This window comes from Clytia hemisphaerica, unplaced genomic scaffold (assembly GCF_902728285.1).
Source record: "Clytia hemisphaerica strain Z4C2 unplaced genomic scaffold, Clytia hemisphaerica genome assembly, whole genome shotgun sequence".
NCBI lineage: Eukaryota > Metazoa > Cnidaria > Hydrozoa > Leptothecata > Clytiidae > Clytia > Clytia hemisphaerica.
Window position 1 is genome coordinate 184,014 of NW_027104613.1, and position 13,960 is coordinate 197,973.

At 37.4% G+C, this 13,960-nt stretch overlaps 2 protein-coding genes across 2 annotated transcripts; both read left to right on the plus strand.

Annotated features, from left to right (window-relative positions):
* The first annotated feature begins 8,495 nt into the window (after window positions 1-8,495).
* LOC136824356 (neurofilament heavy polypeptide-like) lies at window positions 8,496-10,895 on the plus strand. The gene is made up of 3 exons (XM_067080510.1): window positions 8,496-8,646; window positions 8,933-10,774; window positions 10,885-10,895. Exons 1-3 carry the CDS (start codon window positions 8,583-8,585, stop codon window positions 10,893-10,895), a joined length of 1,917 nt encoding a protein of 638 aa, XP_066936611.1. The 5' UTR covers window positions 8,496-8,582.
* LOC136824376 (dentin sialophosphoprotein-like) lies at window positions 10,818-13,889 on the plus strand. Its single transcript, XM_067080529.1, has one exon. It carries the CDS (start codon window positions 10,921-10,923, stop codon window positions 13,756-13,758), a length of 2,838 nt encoding a protein of 945 aa, XP_066936630.1. The 5' UTR covers window positions 10,818-10,920; the 3' UTR covers window positions 13,759-13,889.
* Window positions 13,890-13,960: the final 71 nt, after the last annotated feature.

Here is a 13,960-nt window from a genome sequence, read left to right on the forward strand (position 1 = left end):
CATCTCACCTTTTTCGTTTCGTAATCTACGGCAATGATTTTTGAAATTAGCCGTAGATATCGAGGTGTGCAGGCTAAAGGCAAAGGGGCGAAAGGGGAGGGGGTAGCAGATAGCAGCTAAGCATCGTCTACCAAGGAAATGACTGTAAGGCGGCCAAACTGCCGATTTTCACACCCATAGGTCTAAAAACCGACTGGCTCCAGGTCCCAAACACATCCCAAATCTCCTTTATTTGATTGGTGAGGAGATTAGCCCTGGGGGCCAACCTCGTTCCCTGCGTATTATCAGCCTTTTGATGCTTACTGATAGCGCTAGATAAGAGAGGGGGAACTAGCATCAGCCAACACAGGGTATTCTCTGGCGTCAATCAGTAACGTAAGTAAAGCCTGGGATACACGGGGACGAGGTTGGCCCTGGACTGCTCGTCTGGATTTTTATCGCTTTGCTGTATGAGGCGATTTTGGGAAAATATTAATAGCTTTTTTACAATTATAAAACAGTAATTAGTTTCACAAAGCAAATTCAGTCGAGTGCGCTTGTAAAAAAAATGACATAAAAATTTCGAGATTATGAAATCTTTTATTTTACGACACCCAACCGGGCTAAAACTCATCAAATAACATCCAAATAAAAATGTCAATGATATTTCGCCCTCAGATTGAGGTTGCCCGGGTCCGTTTTTGTTCCCATTTTTTGTCCATTTAACAAAATTCGACTCGACCTGGATGTCAGGCGTTCAAGACCAATCTTTGAAAATCAAACTACACCAAAAGTGAATGGTTTTCGAAACCCGCTCACTGTTCTATTTTCCTCTTCCTCGTAGTCCAGTACAACCAGAGAAAGAAAAAAGATGACAATATTGGGTTCTAAATTTCTTATTTAAACAGGTAGAATAAATATTATGAGCAAATAAAATGGGACATGCGATATAATAATTGAGGTAGAAGGTTGGTTGAATATATTGAAAAAGTAAAGAAAGGAAAATAGTCATTTTGAAACTCTTGAAACATCTGCGCAGGTGTAATAATGCTTTTTTAAATCCGCAAAATCTAAAAGGTGTTAATATTAGGAGGCCAAAAAGAGGCTTTAAAAACTCACATATTACTAAATACCGCAATTTTCTAATATTGGGAAGAAAAAAGTTGCACAAACGAATAAAAAAGGCGGATCTTTATACAAACGCATAAAAAAACTTTTAAGGGACTTCAAAATTCACGTATTTCTAATTGCCATAATTACCATAAGAGGTAGACTAGAGTCTACTCCTGGCTGAACTTTGCTTTTTGATAATTTTTTATGACGCTGAGTCCAGTGAAGTAGACTAGGAGCATTTGGCAAGGTCACCATTTTGAAAAAAAATATTTGAAATCCAAATAGCAAAACAGCTACTCGAAGTTGAAAAATATAATTAAGCATGAGAAGCAAACATCAATAACAGATTTTGAATTACTTATTTTCAAATAAAAAGATTACTTTGTTCTTTTTTTACCTGGCAAAAACGACAAAAATCTGGCGGACTGTTTTACAGTCCGCCTAGGCAAAACCATATTACCATATACTACCGGGCCACTTATCAGCGCCAAAAAGACCATAAAATAAAAAAGCTCTAAGTGGACCCCGGGCTACATAAGAGGTGAAAATGTTGGCGTTTTGATATTTGTTGTTAAATAGACCTTATCGGAGTTTTTGATTTTTCTAAAAAAGCGATGCATTGTGGGATTGTATCGAGTGTATTACAATAGAAATCTCTTAGGAATTCCTCGAGGGAATTCTATTGTAATACACTCGAAACAATCCCACAATGCATCGCTTTTTTAGAAAAATCAAAAACTCCGATAAGGTCTATTCAAATAACATAACATTTATCAGATAGGTTTACGTAGCTTTAGTTTCGCGGGCTACTGAAAAAGTAATGCGTCGATAAATACAGAAGCGCAATTTAAAATGATAGAAAACCTTTGACTGTTGACATCCACTAGCAGATTCGTGTCCCTTTAATATTGCTAGTTGTTTTGTAGAGGTCTGAGATTTAGATTACAGAAACCTTACATCACAGACCTTAAATAAAAAGATTGAAATTTCTAAGCCAAAGAACTTTTTCACAGGTTTCATAGTCTCACTGTGGTAGACGATTGGGTAAAATATCTGGTGAAATAGGAGGAATCCATTTAATCCATCAATATTCATTATCCTACCAGTCGACAAAAACTTTTTACAGTTTTAATCTAGCCTATACTAACTATAGAGGACTAAGCTAAAAATCGAAAGGGGAAGTTAAAAAGTCATTTCAAAGACAGCAATTGACAAAAACAAACTAACGATCGCATCAGTATGGCGAACTGAATGAATGCGGCGACCAAGCGTTTTCTCCATTCCTGCAATACATTACAATCGATAGTCTATCTGAAATTGGGCTCTTCCAGAAAGTGTCCGTACATGGGGGCCCAAGTGAAAAATGCACAAAATTTGCCTATTGTAAATTGCTCTATTTTTGGGTAACTTTGCTCTGTTTTGAGGGTAATTTTGAATGTCCAGGGGGTCAACTGATGTTTGTCCGGGGTGTTACACCTGTTGTATGGGGGGTCAAAAGTAACAATGTCTGGGGAAGGAAATTTCCAAAAAATGTTATATCCTCCCCACCCCCCTCATATTCAATTTTTTTCTGGAAGAGCCCATTTTATCTTTAGCTTTGCGGCCTGAATTAAGCTTCAAATACTTATCATACACTGCTTAACAAAAACAAAAGGTTATGTATCAAGAGCTACCACCGTTTGAAGTTCTACGAGTGTTTTCATTCCCCTCTAGTTATAGTCGAAAGCAAACGTGGTAAAACCTCATAGCATTCGTAACATAAAATCTGCTTTAAGGTGGTCGTTAACACTTCTGAGATAGGATCATCTTTTTTGGGTCGATTTTTCAATTTTTGGTTTAAATTAAAGTTTGAACCTTATTAAACAATATCCCGAAGTTTTATTTGATATAAAGAAGAGGAAAGTGGAAAAATTTAGGTCTTTAGACACCTACCTGAGCAGATCTTGCGGTCCGCCCTAACCGCCCACGCCGCCGCCCGTCACGAAAACCGCAATATTCGCTCTTCTGGTCCTTGGAGCGACTCTAAATTTTTACCGTCGCTACTTAGAGCCACAAAGAACACTTCCCGGAAAATTTTACACCGGTACTGTTAATTTTCCTGCACTTGAGGAAAAAATAGCTGAACTCTGCACTCGAGGTTAAAAACTCGTCTGAACTTGCACCTGAAAACCTCACATTTTTGCACCTGCACTCGACTTTTTCCGAGTTGTGCACTCGAGATCTCGAGCAAACGTGCCACACTCTGCAAACTGGGATAGTTCCGGATTTATGACAATCAAAACAAACCCGCCATCTTGGATCTTGTCAAACTTCAAGTGTGGATTTTTGGTAAAGGGAATGAAGTGTTTCATGGCTTATTTTCTTGTAGTAAGTGATGGTTTAATGCTTCCATTTTATATAAAGAGCTTCTCAAAACTCCAAGGAACATTTTTACTTGATAATCTTTCTAATTTCCTCCCCATTGGGATCAAATTTCAGCGCCACAAATGTGTGACAGGTACGTGGTGAAACGTTTCTTCTGTTTTCTCTCTCTTTTTAAGTTATTTAATTGATAATTTACTTTTAAAAACGTCCATAATATATTCTTGAAACTATCCATACACCTTTAGTTGGGTTTTGATAGTGATATAGTTGATTTTGTTGCATTTGGGCGTTTTCGCAAAAGTGAAAGTGAAAGTGCTCTTTACTAGACTTGAGCGCAACTTGTATTTCAAGTAACGGGGATGGAAATTTGCTTGTCTACAATAAAATGTGTTACTTTAACCAATGAAAAGGTTAGGGAATACTTTTCAATCATTTTTCACCAACTTTTAGCTTTTTCGCAGGCAAGTACTCTCGGGTGCCTAATAAACGTACATGTACGTTTATTTTTTTCGTATCAAATTTCCCGCCTGTACGCACCTTATTAGGAACTGTACGTTTATTTATTCTGAAGAATTTTCCCGCCTGTACGTTTATTCCCTCCTGTACGTTTATTTACTTTCACCCAATATCGCCCAATTCATACTGCAAAAATTAGTTATTTTTTGTTCAAGTAATAAGATATGTTGAAAGGCGGTTAATTACATTCGAACGTATCGTGGGAGATTTCGAGTGTTACGAGAGTTAATTCGAACGTTTTGCTTATTTAGTACTTGTCATTGATCTATAAGATACATGTACTTAAGTCAGTCGTTTCGATCTAGATGTTCTACTTTTGAAAAATTGGTAGATTATTCCCTGTACGTTTATTTCAGCCTGTACGTTTATTTATTTTAGCTCTGATTTCTCGCCTGTACGTTTATTTCAGCCTGTACGTTTATTAATTCCAATTTTATTCTCTCCCCTGTACGTTTATTTTGGTCTGTACGTTTATTAGGCACCCGAGAGTAAGGTTTACGCAACTTTTTTGCATGTTTGCGGTAAATCTCAGGGTTCCAGGCGAAGCCATGAATTTGCTGACACATGCAAAAAAAATGGCTTTACTTTCTTTCTTATATTGAAAATTGGATAAGTGCATCAAGTTCAACTGAAATATGTCAAAAATCCCATATAGTAGGGGGAATTTTGTTCGATTTTTTGGAATCGCTTGACTGTTTTGTTAGAAGCACTTGTTATACATTTTTGGAAAGCGAAGGGGTAGGGGAATCAAAATTACTATGTTTCCAATTTTTTTTCGGACACTTTGGTGTGATTTTCGGACAAATATGACGGTCTCAAGCAAAAATCATAGGGTTAAAAATTAATGAAAATTTTAGCTCGAGAAAACGGAGACCTGTTGTATATTTTTGGAAAGCTCTCAAAAAATTAAGATTAGAGATATATTGCAAGTATGGGTGATTTCTGTACCTAACTCGAGATATTAACCCTTGAAAACCGTGTTTTTCAGCCAGAAACAGCTATTTTGTCCAGTTTTTGCGCTTTTTGAAGCTCAATATCTCGAGTTAGGTACAGAAATCACCTATACTTGCAATATATCTCTAATCCTAATTTTTTGAGAGCTTTCCAAAAATATACAACAGGTCTCCGTTTTCTCGAGCTAAAATTTTCATTAATTTTTAACCCTATGATTTTTGCCTGAGACCGTCATATTTGTCCGAAAATCACACCAAAGTGTCCAAAAAAAAATTGGAAACATATTAATTTCGATTCCCCTACCCCTTAGCTTTCCAAAAATGTATAACAAGTGCTTTTAACAAAACAGTCGAGCGATTTTACAAAATGCCCTCTACTAATATTAAAAGCTTTTTTTCCCTCTTTTTACAGCAATAAATAGTTTTAAGGCCAGTTTACGCAAAACAGCAAAACCGGGGTTTTTTATCTCTTGGCGGAAATATCTCAGGATTGGATGGTCCGATTGGCATGAAATTTTCAACACAGCTTCCCCTCATGGAAAGGTGTGATCTGAGTGAAACAGTTTTTTAAAAAAATGTTTTGTTGATTTTATAATTATAAAAAACAGTTTTTTTGGGTTTTTACCCCCTGATTTTATTCTTTTCAAATTTTTTTTTCACTCAGATCACAGAAGGTCACTAGTGTAACATAACTGCCAAATGTCAAAAGCTAACTCCTTCTGGTTGCTGAGATTTTTCTGCCAAGAGATTTTCGAATCTATTTTTAAAAGTGACGTCATGACCCCCGTCTTTGATATTTTTAATTATTTTTTCTATTTTTAGAACAACATAATAATGAAGTACCATCATACAAAGTTTCAACAATATATCATTTATACATTTTGAGATATTTCAATTTGAATATTTTTTGACATTTTCAAAAAGTTTGTTAACGACCACCTTAACAGATAGCTAAAAAAACACTCTAATAGTAATAACACTCATATTCACGATCATTCAATCCCACAAGTTTCCAACGAAATATGACTTTTAATGATTTAATAACAGTCTCCAAACTTGTTAATAAATCTACACACAGTACTTCCTACAAAGAGAAGTTGAAGGCGGTAGTGTAAGAAGCCATTTTACCCCATACCTCAATTAGCTGAGATTTACCACCGTGTATTAACCTACACACTTTTTTTATAAGAGCATCGAAAATTTTTAAAGCCCTGGAATGTTCTTAACTTTTTGAGTTTCAAGCCTAAAATTGTTCTGAACATATGTTTTTATTTTTGCCATTTTTTTAGTATTTTTGTCCATTTTCCTAAAAAATTCGGTTTTAGAGTCCGCAAAGTCTTGAATTGGTCTTAAGTTGTTCTTAACATTTTGGCCAACGAAACCTTATGTTCTTATGTTGTTCTTATAAAAAAACATGTATTCACTTTTTCCCATAAGGTAGATACGATAACAAATAAGGCATTTTTAATGAAAAATGATACCAGTAAAAGGGCACAGAAACGTTTGAAGACCTTTGAGGGGGAATAAACCGCTTAAATAAATGCACTTTTTTCAAGATTTTTAATTTACAATGGACTCTCGCTAATCCGAATCCTCTCTATAATTCGAACTAATTCTCAGTCCCCCCGTGAAAGGGAAACCACTCGTAAAATGCTTTCTATAATAGACGATATCGGCTTAACCGAATTGGTGTTAACTGTAGTTTTACATTTCTCGTAAACGCGACCACTAAGAAATTGATTATATTTAAAGAGCTCTCATAATGTTCTCCTCGTGTCCGAGTGGTTAACTTCCAAACGCTATTTCCGTAACTGCTTCCTTATCCTTATCGAAATATTACAAAGCTCTTTCGAACAAATCTAGGTGGGCTGTATTCAATAGCGCAAAGGCCTTCTTCATGGAGGTATATTATATTTTCAGATACACAAAGGGCAAGCGTGAGCTGCTTGTAACAAATTAAATTTAAGTGTTCATATTTCAGTCAAGACTAAATCGTCTAAAACGATAATTGGAGGTTTCTAAACAGAAGCGAACGGGACAGCCAGAAGGCTCTTATTTCCTTAAGGGCTCTGACCATAGTGAATTTTTAATATTTGCCACTTACAAAGTATAAATTTCTACTTGATGTAGCACACAAAACTATGGCATGTTATACATATTCTGTTATGCCAATTATCCGTGAGTCTGAAAATTTAAGAATCGCAATGAGAAAATTTGATGAATAAGAAAATGAAGACTTTTGCGAAGAAGAGTATTTCAACTTTGAAGAGTTTAGTTTCTTTTATAATTTATCAAACTAAAATTATATTTTCGGAAAATTTTTCTAAAAGCTTATTTGCTTCATCCCAACTTTTCATAAAAAAACAGTCATAACTTCTGATGCATTAATGGGCTTTTCCAGAAAAAAAATCGTGCACCCCCTGTTGAGGAGGTCAATTTCCGTTCCAAGGGGGTAATGATTGAAAATTTGTTAAAATTCGGAATTCCAGAGGGGTATGATCCTAATTGCCTGGAATTCCAAGGGGGTAAATAATGATTGAAAATTTGTAAAAATTCGGAATTCCAGAGGGGTATGATCCTAAAATTGCTTGGAATTCCAAGGGAGTAGATCACAAAAGGTTGGTTTTTTTCTGGAAAAGCCGAATTTAGAAAATTTTTCCGAAAAATCTAAAACAGTTCAATTCTTTACGGACAGTTTGAGAAAATTCCGAAACAAAAAGGTTAATTGCCCATTAAAACTTAGCACTTTTTATAAAAGAGAAGGACATGCCACATATTATTAACGTCTTTTTAAAGTTGATAACGTTATTTTTGCAATTAAATTCTTAATTTCTCTTGAGGGATTTGATTAAAAAGCGATTTTTAAGGCAATTCTTTGTTAAAAGTGTTAATAAAGAACCTAAAAATAGGGGCGTTTTTTTTGACACACCCGGTAAAAGAAACTCAGATTCAACGACAGCCCTTATCTTTAGAGAAACTTAGGAGGTGAGGATCGATAAAGGTAAAGCTGAAAATCCAAACCTAGACGAGTTTGCGACCCTGGAAAAACTTCTCAATAACAATATCTAGAGTATTATAAGGGGTATGCAAATCCAGACATATCGTCAAAGTCAATAGGGTTTACAGAGACAAGAAGAAAATAATTTTTTGACAACCCCAATCTAAACAAGCACAAAAATAACTCTTCCATGATAACAATAGAACGGTTATTGTAGAAGAGGCCAACAAACATATAGTGGGGAGAGCATAGAACACCATATAAGGCGCATCTATACAAATACAACACAACGAACTCCGTCGTACTTGAAATTCTTTCGTGTCAGCCACCTCCATAAAAACATCGAAACAACATTATTATTCTATTGTGTGCGTTTGAAGGGACAACATCGAACCAACGAAGATCAATATTTATTCATTATCAAGGGTCCCCCTAAACATTCTTCTGTCGTGTATATATTCACAAAAAATTCACTGTCAAAAACAGCCAAATGATGACTATGATAATTCAACAATCTCATCATAACTAATCAACAAGAACTCTAAATCATTATTTGTAAAAACAATGTTTAGTTAAAGTGACTTGATGAAGAGAAGGAAAGGACTGATTTTTTGACCACCTTCGCTTCGATGACTTTTTGTATGTGGGAGGATTGAAAAATGATGACATCAAGGAAAAAGGAGCATTCGTTTCAGGAAACCTCTACAAGCTTCAACGAGGAAGGTACGTGCACAATAAACTGAAGAAATGATACTTAAAAAAAATAGTTACGAGCTCAAAAGGAACGCTTTCATATATCAAGTCTCCAAAATTTAAGAGTTTGATTAGCACTATACTGTATGTTAGCCTATTCAAGAAAATAAGTCGTTCGATATCTTCATTTACCATGACAATTTGTGACTATGTGAATTAAATTTTTCACAAATGAGATGAGAAACTACTGTTCACCAGCAAACCTATTATCCTACTATTTAGACTAAGTCCCAATTTCTTTTTCTCTTCCTTACAGCCACAAGCTCCAATCTTCTCCATCTGACAAAGAATCGCCCAAAGTCATTCAAGAGAAGAAACAGCAGTAGAGCAGGAGGTCCCAGGCGACCAGCTGTCAGTAGAAGCAAATCTGATGCTGATATTACTGACTCCCCTGCTCCAAAAAGACTACCAAATAAGGAGTCAACATTACCAAATAAAGCAAAAGCACCTCCAAATAAGGATCAAGGATCGCCCAAAAAATCATCTGTTCCTAGAAGTGGAGTACGAGTTATACCGAATCAATTCCCGTTATTATTACCAACTAAGCTGCGATCACCAAACAAATCCGATTCGAAACTCGATAAATCAGCATCACAAGACGAGAAGGTTCCTTCATCTCCGGTCAAATCAACACTGAGAGATACAAGTAAACCATTATCTCAATCACCAACAAAGCCTGTTTCACCAAGGAAACAGATCAGAGATAATCCATTTTTCAGGGCGGATAGTCAAGACAAGAAAGAACCTCCTGCAAAGAAGGGTCCAACAGAGGAAACGTTTAAAACACCATCAAATGCACCACGTAAGAAGTCTCCAAAGCAGGAAACTCCACAGTCACAAGTGCAAGCAAAGTCACCAGAGCAAGCAAAGTCACCAGTGCAAGCAAAACCAACTTCGCCTAGAAAGGTCATCAGGGACAGCCCTTTCTTTAAAACCAGTCAAGATGAAAAATCATCCAAAACGCCACCGATTTCACCACTTACGAAGACACCGAACCAGGAAACTCCGAAATCACCAGAACCATCAAAACCAAATTCAACCCGAAAGGTCATCAGAGACAGTCCGTTCTTCAAAAACAGTCAAGACGAAGAATCATCCAAATCGCCACCGATTTCACCACTTACGAAGACACCGAACCAGGAAACTCCGAAATCACCAGAACCATCAAAACCAAATTCACCAAGAAAGGTTATTAAAGACAGTCCGTTCTTCAAAAACAGTCAAGACGAAGAATCATCTAAGTCACCACCGATTTCACCACTTACGAAGACACCGAACCAAGAAACTCCGAAATCACCAGAACCATCAAAACCAAATTCACCAAGAAAGGTTATTAAAGACAGTCCGTTCTTCAAAAACAGTCAAGACGAAGAATCATCTAAGTCACCACCGGTTTCACCACTTAAGAAGACACCGAACCGAGAAACTCCGAAATCACCAGAACCATCAAAACAAAGTTCGCCAAGAAAGGTCATTAAAGACAGTCCGTTCTTCAAAAACAGTCAAGACGGGGAAAATGAGCGACCACCTTTAAGACAAACTTCGAAAGATACAAGGTTACCAAAATCACCAGACTCATCCGAAGGATCTGTCCCAGAGCTAAAACGAACCACATCAAAACAGACTTCGAAAGACGAGCCAAAATCACCAACTTTCTCAGGAATCTTACATTCTTCGTCTTCAAGAGAGCTATCTACCAAAGAAAACGCTACAGACCAACGAATCCCAAAACAAGCTTCAAATGAAAAACAACCGACGTCAACCAGACCATCAAAACCTGAATTTTCTCGGCAACTATCTAAAGGGAACAGCCAAGATGCAGCTTCGAAAGAAACCACTTCGAAAAAACCTTCCAAAGATGAAGAACCCAAATCTCCAGGATTATCGACAGGAAATTCAAAACCGACAAGACGTGATTCTTCAAAGACAGATTCTCAAGCTCGATCAATCAAGAAGGTCAACAGGGGAAACCCTTTCGCTGTTTCGTTGAAACCAGTCACCGGAAAGAAAGCATCCACCAGAAGCCAGCAAAGAGACAATCCTGATAAACCTTCGACTCCAGCTCTTGCAAAACGGAATTCACTTAATAATGAAGCAAGTAAAATTACAAACGACGATCATTCAAAACAGACTCAATCGCAAAGTAAAAGTGCAAATCCTTCAGTTACGACGAATTCCCGGGAACAAACAGCATTCACCAATTCTAAGAACTTTTCTGAAGAAAACAGTGACTCTTCACTTTCAATGGATGTAAAACCTGTATCACCGAGACGAAAAACTGTTAGAGATGAACCACAATCAAATGATTCCAAAACCAACCCATCAATTAATCCAGTCGCCAAGAAATTCGTCAAAAATGAGACTTCCAACAGCAAAACGAACATAAACGCTTCATCTCCTCCATCCGTTAGACCAACGAGAAAGATTTTTAAAGACACTTCGTATCTTAAGCCTTCAGAATCTGAAACTGAACTCAATAAACCATCTAATGATAATTATAAGGGTATTGAATCGACAATAAACCCTATTCCACCGACGGAAGACGACCAACAGAAATCTGGAGAATCACCAAAAGTTAGCCAAGGTACTGCAAAATTCCCAGTGACTTTCACTCCCGATCCACCAAGGAAAGTCATTACCAGTATTGACAAATCCAAGGACACCCAAAGTATAGTCGCATCTACAGAGGTACCAAAACCTGTTTTACCGAGACGCGTTGTCATGGACACCGCGGAAGAACCACAAACGTTATCTCCACAAAGCTTGCCAACAAGACCAGAAAATCGTAATCTAAATGACGTTGATAAGCCAAACAACACAACACCACAGTTTCCAGTGACCTTCACACCTGACCAGCCGAGAAAAGTGTACAGAGACAAACTTTTAAACAATACGCCCAAACCAGCGACAGAAGCCTCTACCTCTGCAACGACAAGTGAACCGTCAAGTTATCACATTGGGGAATTGCCATTAATGCCAGCAACATCATCTGAGCCAGAATTACCACCAAGGAGAATGTCCAAAGAAACCGATCCATTTGATGGAATCACCCTGCGATCAAATTCCACAGCTACCATAGATATTGACGATAAAGAGCGATTAATTGCTTCAGATTCTGATCGATCTTCGAGTGAGATACCAAGTGATAATCACCAAGACATTTCAATGAATGACAGGACTTCACCAACATTGGAAAGTCCTACAGAGTTCGAGATTCACAATGTGAACGCTTCATCGAAAGAGAATCTAGTAGAAGCACAAGTGACTTCAAAATCGAAAGGTAACGGTAAAGGATCTTTCAGGTTGCCAGGACTGGATGAACTACGTAGTAAAACCTTACGTAGGAATAAGAAAGGTTCTGATCAAAATGTTAGCTTGATCCAACACGTGATCCATGATGATGGAGAAACCGATGAGGGGGAGAGCGGACTTCCTAAAAGAGGTGGTTCAGTGCGCGTCAAAGGCTCTTCTTCGCAGATGAAAAGCCAAGACGATGATCATAAACCGATTAAGAGAAGCTTAAGTACAGGACAGACGATACGTGAGAAATTGGGGAACAGTGGAAATTCTTTACGTAGTGGAATTTCACGAATAGGAAACAGCGTAACATCGAGAGGGTTAACGAAAAAAGCCTCCGTGGAAGAGAAACAAGGTTTAATATCCGAAGATCCTGATGAGAACACAGACTTTCTTGTTCGAATCAAAGACGAAGAAAAAACGAAGGAAAAAGAAGCGGAAATGTCACTCGAATCGCGGCCACCAAAGGAAAAACGTCGACTTATCGGAGGCCAGTCAGTCACTATCACATCACCGAAAGACCAGCAACCAAGTATTCCATCATACAAGAAATTAGGGGAGAACAGCGAACCAAGTCAGCCATTATTTCCAACCTCACCAATCTGCGATGAGCAACCGACCGAAGTTTATAAGCCGCTATCAGCGTCCCCAAAACTTGGCTCAAAGAAGTCAAACGAAGACGAAAATCGAGTCAAAAACGAGTTAAATACAAAGAAAAGTGAGTGGAGCACCGGAAGTAAAATATCATGGGAAAAACAAAAACTTTTAGATAACCCAGACTTTAACCAAGGATTTTCGAGTCATCAAGACAATTATAGCTATAATGGGCTCAACCAGGAGAGTCAAAAATTGATGACTGATGAAAATTCGACCAACTTGAAACCAAATGTAGATAATCCATATCAACCACAACGATCTGATAACGATGATCTGGTTATATCCAATGAATCTTCGACAATGACCAAATATGGTGATAATCATACCGAATATGGTCAAAATGACGCTCCATTGAAACGTTCTTTAACGTGGAACAGTTTCAAATCTCCATTTAGAGGAGGTAAAAGTTTGAAGAAAGCAAAAAGTCGTGATACTGTTGAGGAAGATAGTGTTGTAGAGAATCAGTTCACCAATACAGATAAAAAAGGAGGCTCGTATACACCACTTGCTATAAGACGCGCCTTTTCTATCAAAACATTTACGCCCAAATTAGGGCGTCGTCGTGTTGATGAGAAGGGAAGAATCTTGGACGATAAAGGTTGTGCAAAACGTAACATTTTATCTTCGTTATCGTTATTTTCGAGCAGCAAATCTTTGAATAAACAAACTGAGTTATTAGACTCTGATTCAGAAGACGACATGCAGACAGAGTTATATGAGAGTAGCTTTAAGAAAACCAACGCCAGAAATGCTTCTCAAAACAGTTGGTTGGGTAAAAGTGGTTTGCTTGATTCGGACGAACAACCAAAATCACCAAATACGTTTGATTCACCGTCTCCAGCTTTGAGTGGTGACCAGCAACGGTTAAACGGTACAACGGCTTCAAAGTCGGGAGCGCCCTCCGGTGGACAGGGCGCAACCGCCAAACCAAAGGGTGAACGCCAGCATTTGTTACAAGATGATTCCGAAGACTCTGACGAGGATCTTTGCCTCGATCGTTCAATACGTTCCAAGAGTAAAAATCATAAAGATTTAAAAGATAACAGAGACAAAACGAACAAAAAATCATCGAAATTAGGCGGTGGACTTCCGTCCTTTAGAAAGAAATATAGTTTTGATAAATTGTAAATGTGTTATTTTTACGCGTAAAATTTATGTGTATATAATATACAAGTCTGCTCATTAGAGAATCTAAATCTTAGTTTTTTAGCCTTATGAGGATTAACGGCCTTGATTCGAGTCTAAAGTTATGTCAAATTATCAAGGTTTTTCTTTTCTGTTTTCTTGACATATGTTTAAACTGTTAAAACTAAACAAAAATGACAGTGTC